Below are 21391 nucleotides of genomic sequence, written 5' to 3'. Positions count from 1 at the left end.
TGTGGTAGCGGAGGACACAGGGGTGTCCCTGGCAAATCGGCCCCTTCCTGATCAATTGTAGTGACAGTGTACCTCCTCTGTTCCCCCAACCCAGGAAGACGCCTTTGCTTTTGCCAACCAGGTGGGCTACCCGTGTCTCTTGCGCCCCTCCTATGTTTTGAGGTAAGTGTTCACGTCGTCTCTCACAGGAAATTGGGAGTTCAGCTGTTGGTTTCCCAAATAATGAGGTGATTGGAGGAGTTACAAGCTTGGTGAATTTGCACAGATGCTTACACATTGATATAAATGTCCTCTGTGTGGACTTTGCATGTACTCCCCGTGTCTGTGGTGGGTTTTCTCCGGGTGCTCCGGTTTCCCCCCACCATCAAAAAGACATGCATGTTAGGGTTAATACTCCTGTCTGTGCCCCTGATCGAGGCATGGCAAGACGAGCTGGAGTTGGTCCCCGGGTGCTGCAAGGCGGCTGCCCACTGCTCCTAGCTGCACAGCTAGGATGGGTTAAATGCAGGGAGGAATTTCCCCACGGGGATCAATAAAGTATATCGAAATCAAAAAAATCCAAAGAAAAAAAAATCAAAAACATAAATATATGCACACACAGAAACACCTGACACCATTTATGCCTGGTGTTAAAGTACAATCTGTATCTGGATCGGTTATCTGGATAAAGATATACACATTAATTGAAGGTGTCAATGTAGGCGGAACACAGTCAGCTCTCCAGATCACTTCCAGCAGTAGTCTGGCTTTGCACTGGGATCTGAACTCAGTCAGAGATAGCCAGCTGTAAATTCAGTGGGTAAAGTTTGGACTCACTGGGGTTAAATGGTGTCGCCCGGGGAATAGAAACCTCATTCCTGCAGCTGGTGGTTAAATGAATCGCAGCTCATTCTGAAGGTTGTCATTTATTCAGACTCGGCCAGCTCTGCTTGGTGGGACTGGCACGAATACTGTTGCTCTGTTTACTTTTTGCAGCAGCCAGAAATGCAATGGCCGCAGAACAAGTTGCTGTTTCTGTTGCCTCGGCCGTTGAAATGACCCCTTCAAGGACAATTTTTGATGTGTTTTCAGTTGACCGTCCATTCTGATGACAATAGACAGGCCTACTCCACCCACTTGTTTCATTTAGGTGGTGCAAAAATGAGATCCGATCACAGTGATGACACGATGCAGGCAACGAGAACATGCATGCATGCCAGGTGGAAGTGCAAAGGACAGATTGTTCACAGATCATGCATCCAGATACAGATTGTGTTATAATACCAGGTGTAGATGGGCTCTGTATGAGAAATGACCATGTCTCATGCTGGTTCTGAGTTTCATCACAGTATTGTAACCCATGTCAGGGGTACCTGTCAGTCAGCCCAGTTGAGAAAGCATGATCTGATTGGTAATCCTTCCTTGAGTCATGTAGGCTATCGTTTTTCAAATCAGTTCACTCTTGCACTCTTACAGTCGCTGCGAGCCTGAATGTTTTCTCTTTGGGGACGCGTCCTCGCCCCGGCATGTGTTTCCCTCCGCTGTGGTGACATGGCGCTTGTCCAAACTCTTGCTTGGCTGGATAACATGTTTATCAACAGTTAAAAGAATCCTCTCTTTCTCCTTCATCTCCTCTCCTCTCAACTCCTCTGTTTTCCTCTCCCCTCCTCTCTCCCCCCTGGTGTCTCGCCTGCTCTTTCCTCCTCTGCTGGGTTTTGTCATCACGGCCCCCGGGGTCGCGTTAACTCCCTCTGATCTCATCCCGCCCTCGAACCTTTTTAGCTCTCGCCTCTGACATACTAGGTAATGGTTTTTGAGTGTTCTTCTTTGGCTCTCTACATACTCGCATGTCCACACATTCTCATACAAGCACGCACACACACACACGCAAACACACACTCTTGCCCTTGAGCTCTGTACAAGGGATTTTACAACAGTACCATTATACACATGCACACAAACGCACCCGCTCATGCATGCTGGGATGGAAGAGCAGGCTGTCTGCCTGCAGACCAGTGTTCCTCAGGACACATGTCTGTTGATGGAACTGGAAAGACATTTGCTTCCCTGCCCTAAATGAACCCAAAACCTCGGAATATCTGCACTTACCTGTTTTGGGTGAGCATAATTGTTAATAATGAACTTGAAATTTATTCATCGTATCAAACTCTGTTTCAATCTGGTAGGAAATTTCTCTGAAAAATTAGCAAATACGTTTAAAAGAAAAATTAAGTAGCGAATTCGGGGGGGGGCAGCTGGGAATCCACCGCAGCTGGGATGCGAGCCCGGGTCACCCGCACCACAGGCGACTGTGCTAACCAGTCAACTAAAGGGTCCGCCCCCCTTTTAAAAAAAAATCTTTTATTGTATTTCTTATAAATTTATTTCTGATTTTTCCCTTTTTTTCTTCCCAATTTAGTGGCCAATCGATCCCTATTTTTAGTTCAAACACCCACCCTCGTACTGCATGCGTTCGCCAACTGCATCTCTCCGGCCGGCAGTCTCAAAGGAGACGCCTTGCCGCTTTTGTGACAAGGCGAATCCAGGCCAAACCACTACTTTTTCTGACACACACACAGACGCATTCATGTGATGAACACAAGCCGACTCCGCCCCCCTCCCGAAGACAGCGTTGCCAATGATTGCTGCCTCATCGAGTCCGGCCATAGTCGGATCTGACGAGACTGGGGCGCGAACCCCAGTCCCCAGTGGGCAACTGCATCGACACAAAGCCGATGCTTAGACCGCTACTCCACCGCGGACCCCTCTTTTATTGTATTTGAATAAGAAGAATGGGAATGCAAATGTTACATGTCCTCTGAAATGTCATCATTAGTTATGAGTTTGCAAGCGCGTGAGTCATGGCGGCAGGATTGCAGGTCTAATGGGGCAGGTTGGTGAGAGAAAGCTAATTTGTTCTTCAGATGAAGAGGGAGGCTCAAACCCAAACCTGTAGTCCTTTTCTTTTTCTTTTTTCTTTCTCCATCTCCCCTCCAAGTCTCAATTGTACCCCTTTTCCACTACATGGTACCGGCTCAACTCGACTCACCGTTTTTCATTTTCCGTTACTGGGAAGTACTGGCATTTTGGTAGCTGTTACCACTTTCCTGGCACCACCTTTGTCGAGGTTCCCCAAAAAAAATGGAGCGGGTACCAAAATCAATGCAGACCAGCTACACTGAGGGGGTACTGTTACGGTAATGGAAAACGACACTTTGCGAGTCGAGTCGAGCCGGTACCATGTAGTGGAAACGGGGCATTAGTCTCACGCTCTTTTCTCTCTTTCGATCTCTGCGTCTCTTTCTTTATCTCTCTCTGTCTCTCTCTCTTTCTCTCATCCAGGTGGATCGCTCAGCAAGCAGTCTAAAGTCTAAAACAACAAAACAAGAATTTTGCCTCAGTCTGTTAAATTTTCATGACTAAGCTCTTGTGGTTCTGAGGGGTGAAAAGTACTGATATAAAATATTATTTTTCCCTGTCTTTTGGCTGTTTCTGGATATTCTTACCTGTTAATGATGGTGCATCAGTGATGATGGATATGTGTTGTGAGCAGTCAACTTTCACACGTTTGTTTTTCTTCTCAATTTCTTATACTCACTCAGGCCAGTTTTTCTCTCTTGTTGTATTTCTTTATTTTATTTTATTTTCTTTCTTTGGTCTGCCTCACTCTGGCTCTTTCTTTGTGTCTCTCCAGTGGCTCTGCGATGAATGTTGCGTATGGAGAAGAAGAGATGAAGCGCTTCTTAGAAGAGGCCAGTCAGGTGTCTCAGGTGAGTTAAACATCGCCCTTACCTGGGTGGTAAGACATTGCCAAACAAATTGTTTAGAAATCTCCCCGAGGGGCATCTGGGTAGCGTAGCAGTCTATTCTGTTGCCTACCAACACAGGGTTCAAATCCCTGTGTTATCTCTGGCTTGGTCGGGCGTGCCTACAGACACAATTGGCCGTGTGTGTGGGTGGGAAGCCGGATGTGGGTATGTCCTGGTCACTGCACTAGTGTCTCCTCTGGTCGGTCGGGGCACCTGTTCAGGGGGGAGGGGGAACTGGGGGGGAATAGCGTGATCCTCCCATGCGCTACGTCCCCCTGGCGAAACTCCTCACTGTCAGGTGAAAAGGAAAAGAAGTGGCTGGTGACTCCACATGTATCGGAGGATGCATGTGGTAGGCTGCAGCCCTCCCCGGATCGGCAGAGGGGGTGGAGCATGGTCGGGACAGCTTGGAAGAGTTGGGTAATTGGACAGGTGCAATTGGGATCAAAAAGGGGGGAAAAATCCCCCCCAAAAAAGAAATCTCCCGAAATACCTCTACCTAGCTTTGTAACGTAACTTGTGTTAGAGCATTTGTTCCCTCCACAAGCTCTGCCTGGCCTCAATGGGCTGAAAACTTGCACATAGTCCAACATCATACCTCTAGAGCTCCAGCGCTGTCGCTCTCTAGCCATCTTCTTTTCTGGCTCACGGTGCCCTTTGGAGAGCGAAGTCCTTGCCAACCTTGAAAGATATACACATATAATACACATGGCCAGTTCCTTAGTCGTCTGTTTGCGCTCAGTAACAAACCCTGTCCTTCCCTTTATCCACCAGGAGCATCCGGTGGTCATCACCAAGTTCATCTGTGGTGCCAGGGAGGTAGAGGTGGATGCTGTGGCCAAGGGTGGTAAGGTGAGATATTCATCATGTTCCTACCTGCCTAGTATCTAAAACCAGTTCATTACATCCATTATAGTCATCATCATCGTCATCCGTTCTGTAACATATGGAGGTTGTAGGAGTACAGCTGATGCCTCAACAGGTTGAGTCATCATTGTGTTCCAGTAGGGGGAGTACCTGGTGGTCTCTGTCTCCTCTCCAGGTATGGATAGCCGTTGGTTCACAGAGGAACTCATCCGACCTTTGTCAAGTTTTGTTTTAGTCCTGCTGGGGGGTTCACACACCCAAGGGTTGAAGTGGGGCTGCCAGTTTAGTCGCCGATGGTTGCAGTTTAATGTCGTACCCTGGATCCATCCATTACAGTGCCGCAGCACAATCTGCTGACAGATTTGCAAAGATTTCTAGCTCCAGCCAGTAGCATCAGACAAGCAGACCGAAACCATGCCAGCATGACTGAACTAAATGTCTGTTAAAGCCATCTTTGCCAACTGTTTTTAACATTGGCTTACTTGTCCATCCATGGATGGATGGATAGTTGTTGGGAGGGTTTGCAGTGTGGCTGCACCATGACATGGCAGCCTGTTTCCAAAATGGGTTCTTGCACACCAGTGTTTTAGTAGATATAATCTACACACAAAGAACATTTCAGAAAGGGCAGTACACATCCTGTATTGCAATCATTTGCAGTGGACATTGACTTCTTCAGCATTAATAACTAAGAGCAGGGTGTGTCTGTGAATGTTCTCATTCATCCAGGTCATGGTTATCCAAAGGAGTTGAATCAAGTGCGACTGGACTTGGTATATATCCGTGAAGACGTTTCGCCTCTCATCCGAGAGGCTTCCTTGGAGGTGTTAGTTTCGACTAACACCCCCAACGACCGTCACTGCTAAACAAATGCAAATTGCACGGTTGGACATCGGAGCACAGGAGAGCCATGCATATAGCTCCGATAACGACGGGCGCGGCCATAACATTGGTACACAAAAGAGCCACTCATATCTATGGCTCTGTTAGCAACGGACGTTGGTAAACGTCGGGACACAAAGAGCCATGGACATCTATAGCTCTGACAACGACTCCTAGAGGATAAATTGTGAGTCTCATCACCAGCCAGTCAGACTAGCTTGGTCTAGTCAGAAAGGCACGAACTGAGGAAGTCTCTTGGATGAGAGGCGAAACGTCTTCACGGATATATAACCAAGTCCAGTTGCACTTGATTCAACTCCTTTGGATAAGAGCAGGGCATTGTCTGGGTGTAACCAATTTTCTTCTGATTCATTTTTTCTTTTTTTTTTCCTTTTTTTTTTTTGTCACTGAGCAAAATCCATTTCACCCTGGCAGACCTCTCAGCTCTGTCAGCAGTCATCAAACGGTGCTTGCCAACAACACTTCAACCTTAATCATTATCACTTCAAATCCTAAAAAATACATAATTATGAGTCTCAAATATTTAATCGCTTCATTAACACTGAATTCACCATATTTTGGGTTTTTGTTTAGTAAAAATCCTATTCGCACACAAACAAAGCTATTGTTTCACTTTGAATGTGAATTTAAACATATAATAGAGGTTAATTGAAAATTTTCAAACCTGCCATATGCAACTTAAGAATGTGTGTATACGGGGCATCTGGGTAGTGTAGCGGTCTATTCCGTTGCCTACCACCATGGGGATCGCCGGTTCGAATCCCCGCATTACCTCCAGCTTGGTCAAGCGTCCCTACAGACACAATTGGCCGTGTCTGTGGGTGGGAAGCCGGATGTCGGTGTGTGTCCTGGTCGCTGCACTAGCACCTCCTCTGGTCAGTCAGGGCGCTGTTCGGGGGGGGGGGGAACTGGGGGGGGAATAGTGCGATCCTTCCACGCGCTACGTCCCCCTGGTGGAACTCCTCACTGTCAGGTGAAAAGAAGCGGCTGGCGACTCCACATGTATCGGAGGAGGCATGTGATATAGTCTGCAGCCCTTCCAGGATTGGCATAAATATATATATATATATATATATATATATATATATATATATACACCATGGAGGGAAGACAAATTTGCAATCTCTGTTCATTGCAAAAAAGTGTTTCTTTGCATTGAAAGAGGATTGTCGATACGTCACCATTAATTGCATTGAACTTTAAATGGCAAGCTGGAGCTGTGTGTCCGGTATAAAGGGTGAATGACTGAGATTATTGTTTTATACACGAGAGGTGAGTATAAAATAATCGTAGGCTTCAAACAGTCTGAGTTATTCATTCAACCAGCCTTTGTAATTATATAGAAATGTGTGCCCCCGTTTACTGTAAGTATTGTCAGAAAGGTTTTGCTAATAGATAAGACATGCCATCAAGCCCAATATTGTGTTGTCCCTCCAGTCTATAGCTAATGGTTTTTTATAAGTGCAGGAAACTTTTCGGTAATGTCATTTTAGGTAACATCATTGCACATTACCAAGACAGCTTATTCTTCAATTTCACACTATTAACATTGTCTGCTTGCATTGAGTCATTCAAGAGTAGTATGATGACTCATCTCCACGACACCCTCGTGTTATTTGGCACTTTGTTGTGTAAATGGAGACGTGTCACAGATGTTCAGCATAAAGAGGAACTGATCTTCTCCATCTTTACTGAAAAGAAATGGCAGCGCTGATGGATCTGGAAAGAACGCAATACATTTATCCGAAGCTAAAGAAAAATGAAGCAAAGAAATGCTGTATCTTTCCTTTCTCAGTTTAGACCAGCTAAAGACACGCTGAAATGATCCTCGCCGGGTCATATCTGAGTGGCGTATCCCTTGGAAAAATAGTGTCTTTAATTCGTTACCGTCTCATTTACTTGTCTTTTGTGTTGTGTTGTCCTGTCTTGTCTTATTGTTTTTTTCTGCTTTAGCCCTGTTTCTCCCTTCTCTGTCAATATAAAAGCGTGTTACCTGCCAAAACATATAGTTAATTTGTGTTTATTTTTTACACCAATGAGTCAAAATATTATGACCACCTGCCTAATATGTTGGTGGTCCTCCGTGTGCCGCCAAAACAGAGCCAGCCTGCCAAGGTATGGACCCTAAAAGACCCCTGAAGGTGTCCTCTAGTATCTGTCACTAAAACATTAGCAGCAGAGCTTTCAAGTCCTGTAAGTTGCGAGGTGGAGCCATGGTGGATCGGACTTGTCGGCCCAGCACATCCTACAGATGCTCAGTCAGATTGAGATCTGGACAACAACTCGAACACTTGAAACCATTCCCAAACAATGTGTGCAGTGTGGCAGGGCGCATTATCCTGCTGAAAGAGGCCACTGCCATCAGGGAATACAGTTGCCATGAAGGTGTGTACCAGGTCTGCAATGATGTTTAGGTAGGTCGCACATGTCAAATTGAGCTCCACATGAATGACTGGAACCAGGATTTCCCAACAGAACAATGCCCAGAGCATCATACTACGTCCACTGACTTGTCGTCTCCCTACAGTGCATCCTGGTGCCATCACTTCCCCAGATAAATGGCACGCACGTACACAGCCATCCACGTGATCTGAGAGATAACGGACTCAGTGGACCAGGGGACCCTCCACTGCTCCAAAGTCCAGTACTGAAGCTCCGTGTGCCCATTATAGGTGCTTTCAACAGTGGACAGGGGTCATCATGCGTACTCTGACCGGTCTGCAGCTACGCAGCCCCATACGCAGCAGGGTGTGATGCACTGTGTTGTGACACATTCTTCCTGTAACCATCCTTAAAATTTTCTGTGACTTGTCTGTTGGTTTGGACCAGACAGGATCGCCTTTGTTGCCCTCATGCATCATTCATGGTTTGGCCCTCCTCGGACCATGGTCCATAGGTACTCGCCACTGCTGACTGGGAGCACCCCACAACCCTTGCCGTTTCAGAGATGCTCTGACCCAGTCGTCTGGCCATAACAATTTGGCCCTTGTCAAAGTTGCTCAGGTCTTTACTCCTGCCCATTTCTCCTGCATCCAACACGTTGACTACCAGAACTGGTTGTTCGCTTACCATCTAATCTACCCATATCTTGACATATGCCCTTGTTTGGAGATGTTCAACATTATCCGTGTCACCTGTGAGTGGTCATAATGTTATGGCTCATCAGTGTTCTTTGATCACTTTAAGAATAGAAACTGCCTGCTCTGATGGCCGAGCGGAATAAAGCGCCGTTCTTGCAACCCGCTCGTCACGTGGCCGGGAGGTTCGTATCCCAGACTCGCCGTAACCGGTCACAGCCAAAGCGTCCACGGGGTAAGGCATTCATTAGGCCACCCTTACCCAAGGGATAGTGAGTGTAGATCGGTTTAGTGTTCGGGGACTCGTCATTCTCCAGCGACCCCTCTGGCCCACCCGGGCGCCTGCAGCCAAGCAACTGAAAGCATTCTCCCTACGCCTCCTTTGCGGCCTGAAGGTAATGCAATCCATGCGAGGCTTCAGCGTGTAAAATAGTGAGAGCAGCTGACACGAGTTTGAAGGAAGCTGGTGTTACGACTATCTCCTTCTTGTGGAAACGTGAGCCAGGGGAGTTATTCGACAAGAGTTCTGGCCATATGCCATTGGGTTAATCGGGACGGATAAGGGGAAAAAACTACAAATAATTTTTTTGAAAAAAGAAAAGAATAGAAACTGCCAACAAAATGTGGGAAGTTGGAAAACCTCTGACACATCTGGATTGTTTTAGGGGTTTGTATGTGAGAGAGAGACAAAGAAAGCATGTGTGGGTACGCATTTGTTTGTTTCTTGAGAAGGGCTGTCATAAGGCAACCCAAGGCCTGTTGGACCTCCATATTGGGTAATTGCACTGTCAAAGCAAGTCGATCCCCTGACATGCTTAACAAGGCTGAGGTCTGGTGTCAACTGACAAAACTCTCCATTATTGCTGGAGTCTGCTTGGCAAGGCCGGCAACATAAAGGAGGGCACGAGTCGGTTAAATGTACACTATGCCATATTCTCGGCCCAGGTGAGCAAAAGTCTGAATTGTCTGTGCACGCCTTACTTCTACTGGCCCAGTGTTGTATTTTGTGCACTTTGTACTTCACTGTAGCCTGAGTACTCGTGATTTTTATTAAGTGTGTATGGTAGTGCCCCAAGAAGGTAATCTATGGTTGCAATTTGTACAGGTTAATGGCTTTCCTGATAGGCATATAATGTGAGTTATAAAGTATAAGAATGTAATAATTCATACTGATATTGAAATACATCACTCTGATCAGTATGCTTCTTGTCTGCTGATACTGGGTTAAACAGAGTAGAGCCCCTTTGTTAGGCAGAATTTTTCAGGGAGCCATAACTGACCGATTATAATTAAGTAAACGATGCCTGGTCAAAGATATTTCACTGATATCTTTTCTTTTCACATTGGCAAAGCCATGTTACATATATTCCTTCAAAGTGACTAAATAATACACCAACTACTCCCTTTGGTTTGGTTTGGTTCTTTTAAAGGTGTTTTTTCTGTGGTTGAGTTGGGTCAGGGGTGGATTGTTGTTCACCCCTTAGGTCCGCCATAGGGCAGGGTGCAACATATTGCATCATATTGTCCAGAGGAGTTCTAGTGGGCAGGAAGTGCAGCCCTCCCTCCTATAGCCCAAACTCTTTATACATCACCTTGAAACCGTTTGTATGCAGGAGTCCTGTATGGTCTTCTAATTTGTTTTGTCACTTTTGGGCTCCACAAATTTAAATGGCTGTTTGTACAAGGCTACCCTACTGCATTCCTTCTTCCTCTGATGTCCTTGAGAGATTCTTCATGTTTACCTACAGGATATTAATCCCTTCTATAGCTCGGCTTCCTAAACTACCTAATTTCAAGGATTGGTCTTAGCAATATAAGAAAGTATTGCTTCTTACTAAATGTCTATGCTGCTGAGGGTATTTTCTTCCTTTAATGAAAGACTGGTCAGCTGTTCCTTTCGGCCTATCAAGACATCTTTACAAAGTCTAAACTCACAGCTTCCAACTCAACTCTGTCATTCGTCCTCGGCCAACTCATTTTAGGTTCTGTTTCTTATTCTTTGCTGTCTGATTACTCTTACTATGTAGCTTTACATACAAGTCAACACCCTGATAACTGGTAGTATTCACTTTAAGGCAGTGTGTTGATGTGAGTTTAACATGGCATGAAAATACACAATTTCACTTGTACATGGATATAGATAGATTCTTTTATATCAATATCAATATATATTTATATATATATATATGGTCTGCATTGTACAAACAACAAATAGTTCACTGTGTATGCTGACCTTTCACAATAACTTTTTAGCACAGGCAAAAGATCAGGACTAAGTCCTTCATTCATTCATTCAGTCATCAGCTGCTTCTCCGGGGTCAGGTCGCAGTGGCAGCAAGCTAAGTAGGGCACTCCCGACATCCCTCTCCCCAGCAACGCCCTCCAGCTCCTCGTGGGGGATCCCAAGGCATTCCCAGGCCAGATTGGACATGCAGTCCCTCCAGCGAGTTCTGGGTCTACCCCGAGGTCTCCTCCCTGTTGGACGTGCCCGGAAAACCTCCAAAGGAAGGCGCCCAGGAGGCATCCTAATCAGATGCCCGAACCACCTCAACTAGCTCCTTTCGACGCAAACGAGCAGCAGCTCTACTCCGAGCTCCCTCGGGATTTCCGGGCTCCTCACCCTATCTCTAAGGCTGAGCCCACACACCCTACGGAGGAAACTCATTTCAGCCGCTTGTACCCGTGATCTCACCCTTTCGGTCACTACCCAAAGCTCGTGACCATAAGTGAGGATTGGAACGAAGATTGACTGGTAAATTGAGAGCTTTGCCTTCCTGCTCAGCTCCCTCTTCACCACAACAGTCCGATACAATGTCTGCATTTATAGCAGCCGTTTTCATTAAAGGCATTTATAGCGGTGTGTATTGTGAAACTCAACATTCGGGTACTATTCAGACTTGCTCCGTCTCTTCAGTGTTTTTAATGACAGTGTGAGACTTGTGTCCCTCGTTACTTTTCACCCCTGCTGATTCTTACGGTTATGCTAAGTTTTTTTTTTTTTTTTAGCCACGAAGGACATTTCAAGGGTGTCAGTATGAACTTGCATAGGCTGATTGTATGGTAGGCTTTCTCTCCTTTCATATTTAATTAGTATTGTCTCTCCCTAGTCTTTAATAGCACATTAACAAACTGTCCATTGATTGAATGCCAACTAGGTCTCATTATTCCTGGCCAGGCACCGGGTGTGTGTGCTGGTGGTGGAGCGGGTGAGTCAGAAATATAATACATATTAATTACAGGCTCTATCAGAAGAGTGCTAATGAATGCTGTGGTTAGCAGCAGTTTAAATGAGCTAATGGCACAGCAGCTCATTTAAAATACACATGCAGGGCACCTCCATAGCAGCGCTGACCACATCACCACATGGTCGCAACCGGTTCAATTCCAGCTGGCGACATTTTTTGCATGTCATACCCCTCTGTCTCTCCCATTTCTTGTCTGTTTCTCCACTGTAACTGTCTATATATATATACACACACATGTAGCACTCAGTGAAATATAATTCCCATCCTGTTGGTAAACAGCGTGATGTTTCTCACTGCCCAGGCAAACTTTCTGTTTGGAAGAGCAAGTTCTTTTGTCTGTTTTTCTGCCATTCTGGTAGTTTCTGTCCTTCATTTCATTACCCCTGTCCTGAACAGATGTTCAGTTGGGCTGGACCCGGTGCATAAAGAAAGGGACCCGTTGTGATGAAGCATTGTGTTCCTTTTTGTCCAAGTCATAGTGAAGCACATCACTCTTGAAATGTGTTGGAGTTGCAAGCCACCATTTTTAAAGCTGATAAGCTCTGGTTGGGTGGATCAGAGGTCACGACTCAAGGGTATAAAATCCTTAAGTTTCAGATGTAGTAATGTGAGTCCTTCCTCCTGCTGCAGTCCATGGTTTTAATGCATTGTAAGTCGAGTGTAATGTGTAACATCACATCTAATGGCTTGTCCCAGGTTCTGGTCCATGCCATAACGGAGCATGTGGAAGATGCTGGGGTGCACTCAGGAGACGCCACCCTAATGCTGCCTACCCAGACCATCAGCCAGGGGGCCTTGGAGAAGGTCAGTTATGCTACCAGCATGCATAAACTCGCAATTCTGTCAACTTCACAACTTTCACAAAACCAAACTATATCAGTTGGTCATTGCTGCAGGTGACCTATTATTCTGCATACGTGTTTTGTTCCTACTCAGGTGAAAATTGCCACTCGCAAAATCGCACAAGCGTTTGAGATTTCAGGACCCTTTAATACTCAATTCCTGGTTAAAGGCAATGATGTCATGGTAAGTTAACGGTCCCAATAAATAAACAAATGAATAAATAACATTTTCACAGAAAGTTGAGGCAAAAACACTGTTAAATTTAAATAATTACACTGATTCCAAATGAATTACTGCACAGGTTCCATGATTGGTGTGTCTGTGAGTGTGTGTGGGTGTGTGTGTCCATGTTTTGTATGTAATTTGCAATTCCTGTAATGATCTGCATCTAGAGTTTATCCCTGATTAACCATAAATAATGAACGTACTTCGGAGTCACTGAAATGTGTCTGAAAGTACACATTCCACTTTGAATACACATGTGGTTTTACTTTTTGCTTTTCCTTGCAGTGAGACAACATTATTTGTTCTTTTTCAGGTGATAGAATGTAATCTTCGGGCGTCACGGTCATTCCCCTTTGTGTCCAAAACCATTGGGGTCGACTTCATCAATGTGGCTACCAAGGTGATGGTGGGAGAGCCTCTGGATGAGGTCAGCCTGCCCTCACTGGAGAACCCCTTTATTCCTGTCAACTACGTAGGCATCAAGGTAAGGGAGGGAGCCAGACGGAGCTCTGCAGTAGCTGTGACCTCAGATGGTCATGGCTGGCAGCTATGTGACTTGCTCTCTCTTTAACTTTGCTCATTTTTAGGTTGTACTTTTTATGAGGCAACCACTTTGTTACTTAGTGTACAGAAGGGTGTCTGGGTAGCGTAGCGGTCTATTCCATTGCCTACCAACACGAGGATTGTCAGTTCGAATCCCCGTATTACCTCCGGCTTGGTCGGGCGTCCCTACAGACACAATTGGCCGTGTCTGCTGGTGGGAAGCCGGATGTGAGTGTGTGTCCTGCTTGCTGCACTAGCGCCACCTCTGGTCGGTCAGGGCTCCTGCTCGGGGGGAGGGGGACTGGGGGGAATAGCGTGATCCTCCCATGCACTATGTCCCCCTGTCCCCCTGGTGAAACGCCTCACTGTCAGTCGAAAAGAAGCGGCTGGTGACTCCACATGTATCAGAGGAGGCATGTGGTAGTCTGCAGCCCTCCCCGGATCGGCAGATGGGGTGGATCAGCGACCGGGACGGCTCGGAAGAGTGGGGTAATTGGCAAGTGGGGAGGAAAGTGGAAAAAATGTAAATAAATAAAATAGTGTACAGAAGATGTGAAATATAGGGGAGAAAAAAGTAGGGTGACATACAAGGTAGAGCGTTTCAGCTAGATGTGAAGTTCAACTCTACAAAATAGTGTGGGTGAGCGATCCTGGGTGAAAGCTAGCAAGAGCTAGCTACATTTTGGGAACATACAACAAAAGAATTCCCCCTCTCATTTCTGTCTCAGCAAGAGCTTTGTGATCTTAGAAACTGATTGACATTAAGTAGGGACCAATGAAGATACTGGCTTGCAAAACACTCTCCTGATTGGTTGATAAGGATCGGGTACAGAGAAAGGTTTCAGTCTCTGTTTCTAGAGCCTAGTGCGGCCACAGAGACCTGATTTATTTCCTCAGTGCATCTACTTACTTGATAGCTGTAAAGATGTAGAAAGAGTATGAACAAATATTACAGTAGGTTTTTTTAACCTCTTTTTCACCCCAATTGTATCCAATTACACCACTCTGCCGATCCGAGGAGGGCTGCAGACTACCACATGCCTACTCCGATATATGTGGAGTCGCCAGTCGCTTCTTTTCACCTGACAGTGAGGAGTTTCACCAGGGGGATGTAGCGCGTGGGAGGATCACGCTACTCCCCCCAGTTCCCCCTCCCTCCTGAACAGGCCGACCAGAGGAGGCGCTAGTGCAGGGACCAGGACACATACCCACAGACACGGCCAATTGTGTCTGAGGGGACGCCCGACCAAGCTGGAGGTAATACGGGGATTCGATCTGGCGATCCCTGTATTGGTAGGCAACGGAATAGACTGCTACGCTACCCGGACGCCCATGTCATAGTGTTCTAAATTAAAATTGCTGATAGCCGCTTTAATAGATAAAGGAAAGTCTCACTGTTTTCCCCAGAATAGGATAAAAGGAGGTGAAGGGGGATTATCGAAACAAGATTAGTCTGCCTGGGAATAGGCTAATGAGGGATCAGGCAACATTTTAAAGTTAATTGCCATCCCTTGTATCCTATACATCCAAATAACAGAACCTCCATTGAGTTCCTATTCATTATTTCTGTTCTGTGTGGCAGGAAAGGGTAGTCTTTATATAGACTTCTAAATATATGCTATTAATGTCAGAACCACAGGTACTGCAAGTGATCGTTCCACGGGGATCATATAACAAAGGCGGCAATTTCGACTCATTTCTGCAGCTTAGCGTGGTTGGGAGAAGAGTCAGTGCGACGGCTTGCTGTTTGGTAGGCTTAGCACTCTGATTGGAGGTGTGGGAGAATGTGTTGCCAGCTGTTCCAAAACTGTTTTCTTTCAAAGTCATTTCTTCCTCTAATTATAAGGAAGCAGCGATTTGAAATGGCTGTGGTTTGGAGCCAATTGCCCAGCTATAATCCCTCCACTCGTCACTGCTGCTTGAGCTTTTCGATTTCTGGTCTGCAGAAGTATGGGGAATATTACGTTGGACCGGTGAATACTTCAAGCATTGAACTGAAAAGACATTCTTAGTTTACTCTGAGTAGGTGATATAAACTTGTCTGCCCCCAGGATTGATAGGGGGCACACAGGATCCCTTTCATGCCCGGGTAGCGTGGCGGTCTATTCTGTTGCCTGCCAACACGGGGATCGCCGGTTCAAATCCCCATGTTACTTCCGGCTTGGTCGGGCGTACCTACAGACACAATTGGCTGTGTCTGCAGGTGGGAAGTCAGCTGTGGATATGTGTGGTAGTCGCTGCACTAGCGCCTCCTCTGGTCAGTCGGGGCACCTGTTCAGGGAAGGGGGACTGGGGGGAACAGTGTGATCTTCCCATGCGCTACGTGCCCCTGGTGAAACTCCTCACTCTCAGGTGAAAAGAAGTGGCTGGCGACGCCACGTGTATCCGAGGAGGCATGTGGTAGTCTGCAGCCATCCCTGGATCGGCGACCGGGGGGGGGGGGGGGGGGCGACCGGGAAGGCTTGGAAAACAGGGTAATTGGCCAAGTAAAACTGGGGAGAGAAAGGGGGTCAAAGTCAAAGAAAAAGAAAAAAAAGGATTCCTTTGACAGTTGATGAGGATAGACTAACTAAGGAATGCTGTTTTTACTCACTTTCATAGTTGCTAATTTGAAACCGAGCACTACTGGATCGCTATCTTGAAACTAGCAGTGGTATCATTACTTTCATTACATAGCCGTTTTTCTTTAAGTCTAGTAATAATGTCTCTCGCCGTCACTGGGGGATGCATACCCTGTGATGGCCTGGCGGCCTGTCCAGGGTGTCTCCCCACCTGCCGACCAATGGCTTCTGGGATAGACTCCAGCATCCCCACGACCCCGAGAGCAGGATAAGCAGTTCGGATAATGGATGGATGGCGAATTCATTTTAAATGAAAAAAATATCCTTAAATACTATCCATCCATCCATTCATCTGTTGTTATAAAGGTTCTTCAGTACGTGTTCCTGAGTCACGTTATCTGTCAGAGCGAGGGCCTTACTTGTAAATCTGTGCAGAATGTCTACACTAAAAGGTTCGGGCTCACAAAAGAAGTCAAGTCAAGTAAATTTTATTTGTGTAGCCCGATATCACAAATTACAAATATACATCGGGGGACTTTACAGCAACACAACATCCTGTCCTTCGACCCTCGCGTCGGATTAAAAAAAAAAAAAAAACCTTTAACAGGGAGAAAAAATAGGAAGAAACCTCAGTGAGGACAACAGAGGAGGAATCTCTCCCCCAAGACAGACAACGTGCAATGATGTAGTGTTTACACAATTTACACAATACAGCACTGAAAGATAACAGAATTATAATGGAATTATAAGATATATGAAGAATATGATGAAGAGGATGCCAAGCAGTGACCAGATGCCCCTAGAACAGCCTAGCCATGTGACCAGCATCACCATGGAAGAAAAAAAAACCACACACATTAGTTACACGCCTGAGTGAGAGGATATAATATTGAAACAGCATGACAAAATTACATGGATTTATAAGATATATAAAGAATGTAATGAGGAGGATGCCAAGCAGTGTCCAGGTGGCGACCACCATCACCATGGAAACCTGGGAGGAGGACAGACTGCACGTGCACACAAGGGAGACTCACATCACACCATTCACACACACAGAAGAAGAGAAAAGAGAAGACATCATTCAGAGAGAGAGAGAAAAGACATGTGAGAGAAGAGAACAGTTTGCAATAGTCAATCTATATTCTATAGTCTCGTCGGCAGAACAGTGGTCGGTAAATTCATTGAGACAGAAACCGACCCGCCATGCGGTGCAGGTTGTGAAGCACTCAACTTAAAGGTAAATAATTGTAGGTTAAGGCAAAAGATGAGTGTTAAGTTTGGATTTAAAGGACTCAACAGACCCTGATTGTCTGAAGGCAGCAGGCAGGTTATTCCACAAGAACGGGGTCCGATAGGAAAAGGCCCTGCCGCCAGCTGACTTCCTTTTAACTTTGGTTGCACACAGGAGCCCTGTATTTTGAGAGTGAAGAGCTTGAGATGGAATGTAGGAGAACAGACAGGTAAGATGGGGCAAGACCATTTAGGATTTTATAAGTCAAGCAGAAGCACCTTGAAGTCTGATCTAACATGGGTAGGAAGCCAATGTAGGGAGGCAAGAATTATCCAAAGGAGTTGAATCAAGTGCAGCTGGACTTGGTATATATCCATGAAGACGTTTTGCCTCTCATACAAGAGAGGCAAAACGTCTTCACGGATATATTCAACTCCTTTGGATAATAACCATGACCTGGATGAATGAGAACATTCACAGACATGAGGCAAGAAGTGGTGTAATATGGTCAAATTTCCTAGTTTAAGTTAGGATTCTAGCTGCAGCATTCTGAACCATCTGAAGACTTTTAGTACCAGCATGTGGCAGACCTGAAAAGAGAATATTACAATAATCAAGTCTGGATGAAACAAATGCATGTATTAGAGTCTCTACATCAGACTTGGACAGGAAAGACTGAATTTTAACTGTGTTACATAAGTGAAAAAAGGCAGTCTTGGTGATTTACATGTTCGAAATTCATTCATTTCTTTAATGTGCTTATTAAAGGGAAGGCAGGGATCAAACCTAACACCAAGATTTTTGGCTGCCACACTTTATGAAATCACAGATACCCTGTTTACACATGGTTTTAAAATGTGTTTTAAGCGATCGGATCACAAGTGACCGGCGAGACACATCGCCGTTTACACCTGTGTCTATCATGTGTCTCCAAATACATCCTGCTGACCACTTGTGATCAGATTTCGTTACTCCGAAGAAGAAGAAGATTTCCTGTTACATCCTTGTCGGGGACACATCAGAACACATTAGCGTTTACAGTACAAAAGATATGTGGTCAAGTGCCTCCCAGACCACCATGGCAAGTGGTTTGAGTAACCGGTTCACAAAACGTTTTGGTGGTCATTTACACATGTATTTAGCACTGTCCACTTGTGATCCGATGGCAAAAAACGCATTTTAAAACCAAGTGTAAACAGGGTGAGAGTTGTTGATTGTTATTGTTACTTGATCAAATTGGTGTCTGTGTCTAGCAGGGCCAAAGAAGAAAACTGTGGTCAAAATTAATCTCGAGGTGTTGCCTTGGCATCCAAATTCTCCAGATCTCAATCCGATTGAGCATCTGTGGGATGTGCTGGACCAACAAGTCGGATCCACTGCAGCTCCACCTCGCAACTTACAGGACTTAAAGGATCTGCTACTAACGTTTTAGTGCCAGATACCACAGGACACCTTCAGAGACCATGCCTCAGTGGGTCGGCTCTGTTTCGGTGGCACACGGAGGACCAATGGCATATTGGACAGGTGATCATAATGTTTTGGCTCATCAGTGTACATTCAAACGCACTTTCCATACAGCAAGAGAAGCTGGGGAAGTCAGAGTGCAACACTAAAAGAGAAATCTCCCAGTTAAACTGAGTTTGTTTCATCAGAAGTTGGGGCCCAGAAAGACAATATAATTTATTGGCCATGTTTCTGGCATAACAAATGAACAAAAATGTATTGACTGGCAGAGTTTCAGAGCCGGAGTGGATTGTGCCAAATCCCAGATCTGACAGACTGGTTGCACATTAAGCTTAATGCAAAGAAGCACATTACTGTGCACTGGCAAAGCATAATCACCAGTGAAGGGGGTCTTGGCACACCGCATAGGTCCCGTTGGTGTCGGGCCCCAAGAGTTGGTAAAAGCTTTTCTACCACAATCAGTGTTGTGCCAGAAAAGACGAGAGACATGCCTTCAAATTAATCTGCTGCAGATGTACTTGCTTTACAAAAAGACTCATTATAGACTTAAATAGTGTTTTTAGTTCATATTTTCCAAACTAGGGGACCAAACTGGTGTAATCTGTGGTGAAGAGGTTGCTGGAGATTTTCCTGCTGATGCAGAGCCGGTGGACACGCAAACGCAGAATGATGGGCAGTTTCCTCAAGCACAAGATGAAAGTGTCCCGCCTACTCCTGTTTGGTAATTTTTGGTGCTTGAAAGGAAACTACGTGAGCCAAGATGGATATGGGGTGTGTTAAAGGAGATTCGCTTTCGTAGAACAATTACGGTGGCTATTTTGGCTTGAAAGTGTTGTGGTATACTGTGTCCATTGTAAACCTCTGTAGGCTTGGGCATGGCATGACAACGCTGAAGTCAGTTTGTGAGTTATGTATAACAGGCTGCTCAACACGAGTTGTTCACAAGTGAGGGTAAGATGGAGCAGAAGATTGACAGGCAGATAGGTGCAGCATCAGCAGTAATGCGGACTTTGCACCGGACCGTTGTGGTGAAGAGTGAGCTGAGCTGGAAGGCAAAGCTCTCAAGTTACCAGTCAATCTTCGTTCCAACCCTCACCTACGGTCACGAGCTTTGGGTAGTGACCGAAAGGGTGAGATCATGGATATAAGTGACTGAAACGAGTTTCCTCCATAGGGAGTCTGGACTCAGCCTTAGAGATAGGGTGAGGAGCTCGGACATCCGGAGGGAGCTCAGAGTAGAGCTGCTGCTCCTTCACGTCGAAAGGAGCCAGTTGAGGTGGTTCGGGCATCCGATTAGGATGCCTCCTGGGCGCCTTTCTTTGGAGGTTTTCCGGGCACATCCAACCGGGAGGAGACCTCGGGGTAGATCCAGAACTCGCTGGAGGGACTCCATGTCAAATCTGGCCTGGGAACACCTTGGGATCGCCTAGGAGGAGCTGGAGGGCGTTGCTGGGGAGAGGGACGTCTGGAGTGCCCTACTTAGCTTGCTGCCACCGCGGCCCGACCCCGGAGAAGTGGCTGATGATGAGATGAGATGGGGTTGTTTAACGGTGCCTACACCTGAAACCGTGACACGTTCCAGGAAAAGCTCGAGAGCGTTTTGCCATTGCTACCAAAGACAGGAGGGAGCACAATTTGCCATGAATATAAAAAGTACATATGCAAGGAACACACTCAAACATTCACAGATCAGAATTGTGTCCACTTTCATATAGATATGGACATGAATGCGCAGAACAATTTTCTTTGTCATGTCTGGAGATGAGCCCGATGCCTTGAAACACTGCTTGTGTTTGCATTCCTGCAATGACTTTCTCACTCCCAGTCATCTCATCCGTGTTTGCCACATGTCAGCAATATACTGGTAGCTAAACAGCAAACATTTTGTGCCACACTGGCTTTCCCCTGCTGCACACACACACACATGTGTAATGTCTTTAGGCAGCTCCAGTTGACGGTAGCGTGCGCTGACAAAATCCCACTCCTCCTTCTGAGTCTGCATCTTCATTGATAACATAACATGGCTTGCAGGAGCCTCGGTGTTCAGTGGCATCAGGGAAACCAGCTGCTTGTATCTGCCTTCCACTGACATACTTCTCACCTGCAGCGGTCTCTCCTATGAAGCCATGAGGACTTCCTTCCTCTGACTAGTCCTGGTTGTGTTCTTTCAGCTGTTACATACCAACTTGAAGCAACAATGTTGTAGCTGTATATCCCTAAAAGGAGGGTACATAGAGTGACAGGGGAGGAGCAGGAGGGCTCGGCGTCACAGGGCTCGAATGTGCACACAGTGCCCGTAGGAAAATACTCCCAACTGTTGCCGCCACAGTCCCATTCACTAGGGCTGATTATTAGGAAATGCGTATACAGGGGCACCTTCCATCGGCGAGTCCACACTGGGAAAATATACCGTGTAGGCATCTTGTTTATTTACTTCTTTTTCTCGCTGAGCACAGCTGGCACCCCAAGATAACATTGTTTGAGTTGTGAAGCTCTGCAATTCCGCCACTTTCCACCACTCCACCTGCTGCCCCCGACTCCCAGGAGTCTGTAGTCACTGCTGGGAGCAGGAAGGTGTCATCGTGTGTGTGTGTGTGTGTGTGTGGTTGGCTGGCTGGCTGGCTGTTAGTATGGCGTTACC

The 21391-nt window shown here is 46.1% G+C and overlaps 1 protein-coding gene across 1 annotated transcript in view; it reads left to right on the top strand.

Annotated features, from left to right (window-relative positions):
* Positions 1 to 21391, top strand: part of cps1 (carbamoyl-phosphate synthase 1, mitochondrial) — a 123463-nt gene that overhangs the window by 91683 nt on the left and 10389 nt on the right. The window contains exons 27-32 of the mRNA XM_056288938.1: positions 95 to 162; positions 3674 to 3749; positions 4563 to 4640; positions 12577 to 12684; positions 12817 to 12906; positions 13262 to 13432. Coding sequence (XP_056144913.1) covers positions 95 to 162; positions 3674 to 3749; positions 4563 to 4640; positions 12577 to 12684; positions 12817 to 12906; positions 13262 to 13432 — 591 coding nt within the window. The remainder of the gene's footprint in view (positions 1 to 94; positions 163 to 3673; positions 3750 to 4562; positions 4641 to 12576; positions 12685 to 12816; positions 12907 to 13261; positions 13433 to 21391) is intronic.

Source organism: Lampris incognitus, chromosome 11 (genome assembly GCF_029633865.1).
Source record: "Lampris incognitus isolate fLamInc1 chromosome 11, fLamInc1.hap2, whole genome shotgun sequence".
Classification (NCBI taxonomy): domain Eukaryota; kingdom Metazoa; phylum Chordata; class Actinopteri; order Lampriformes; family Lampridae; genus Lampris; species Lampris incognitus.
The sequence above is the reverse complement of the archived record's forward strand: the minus strand, read 5'-3'. Positions and strand labels throughout refer to the sequence as shown.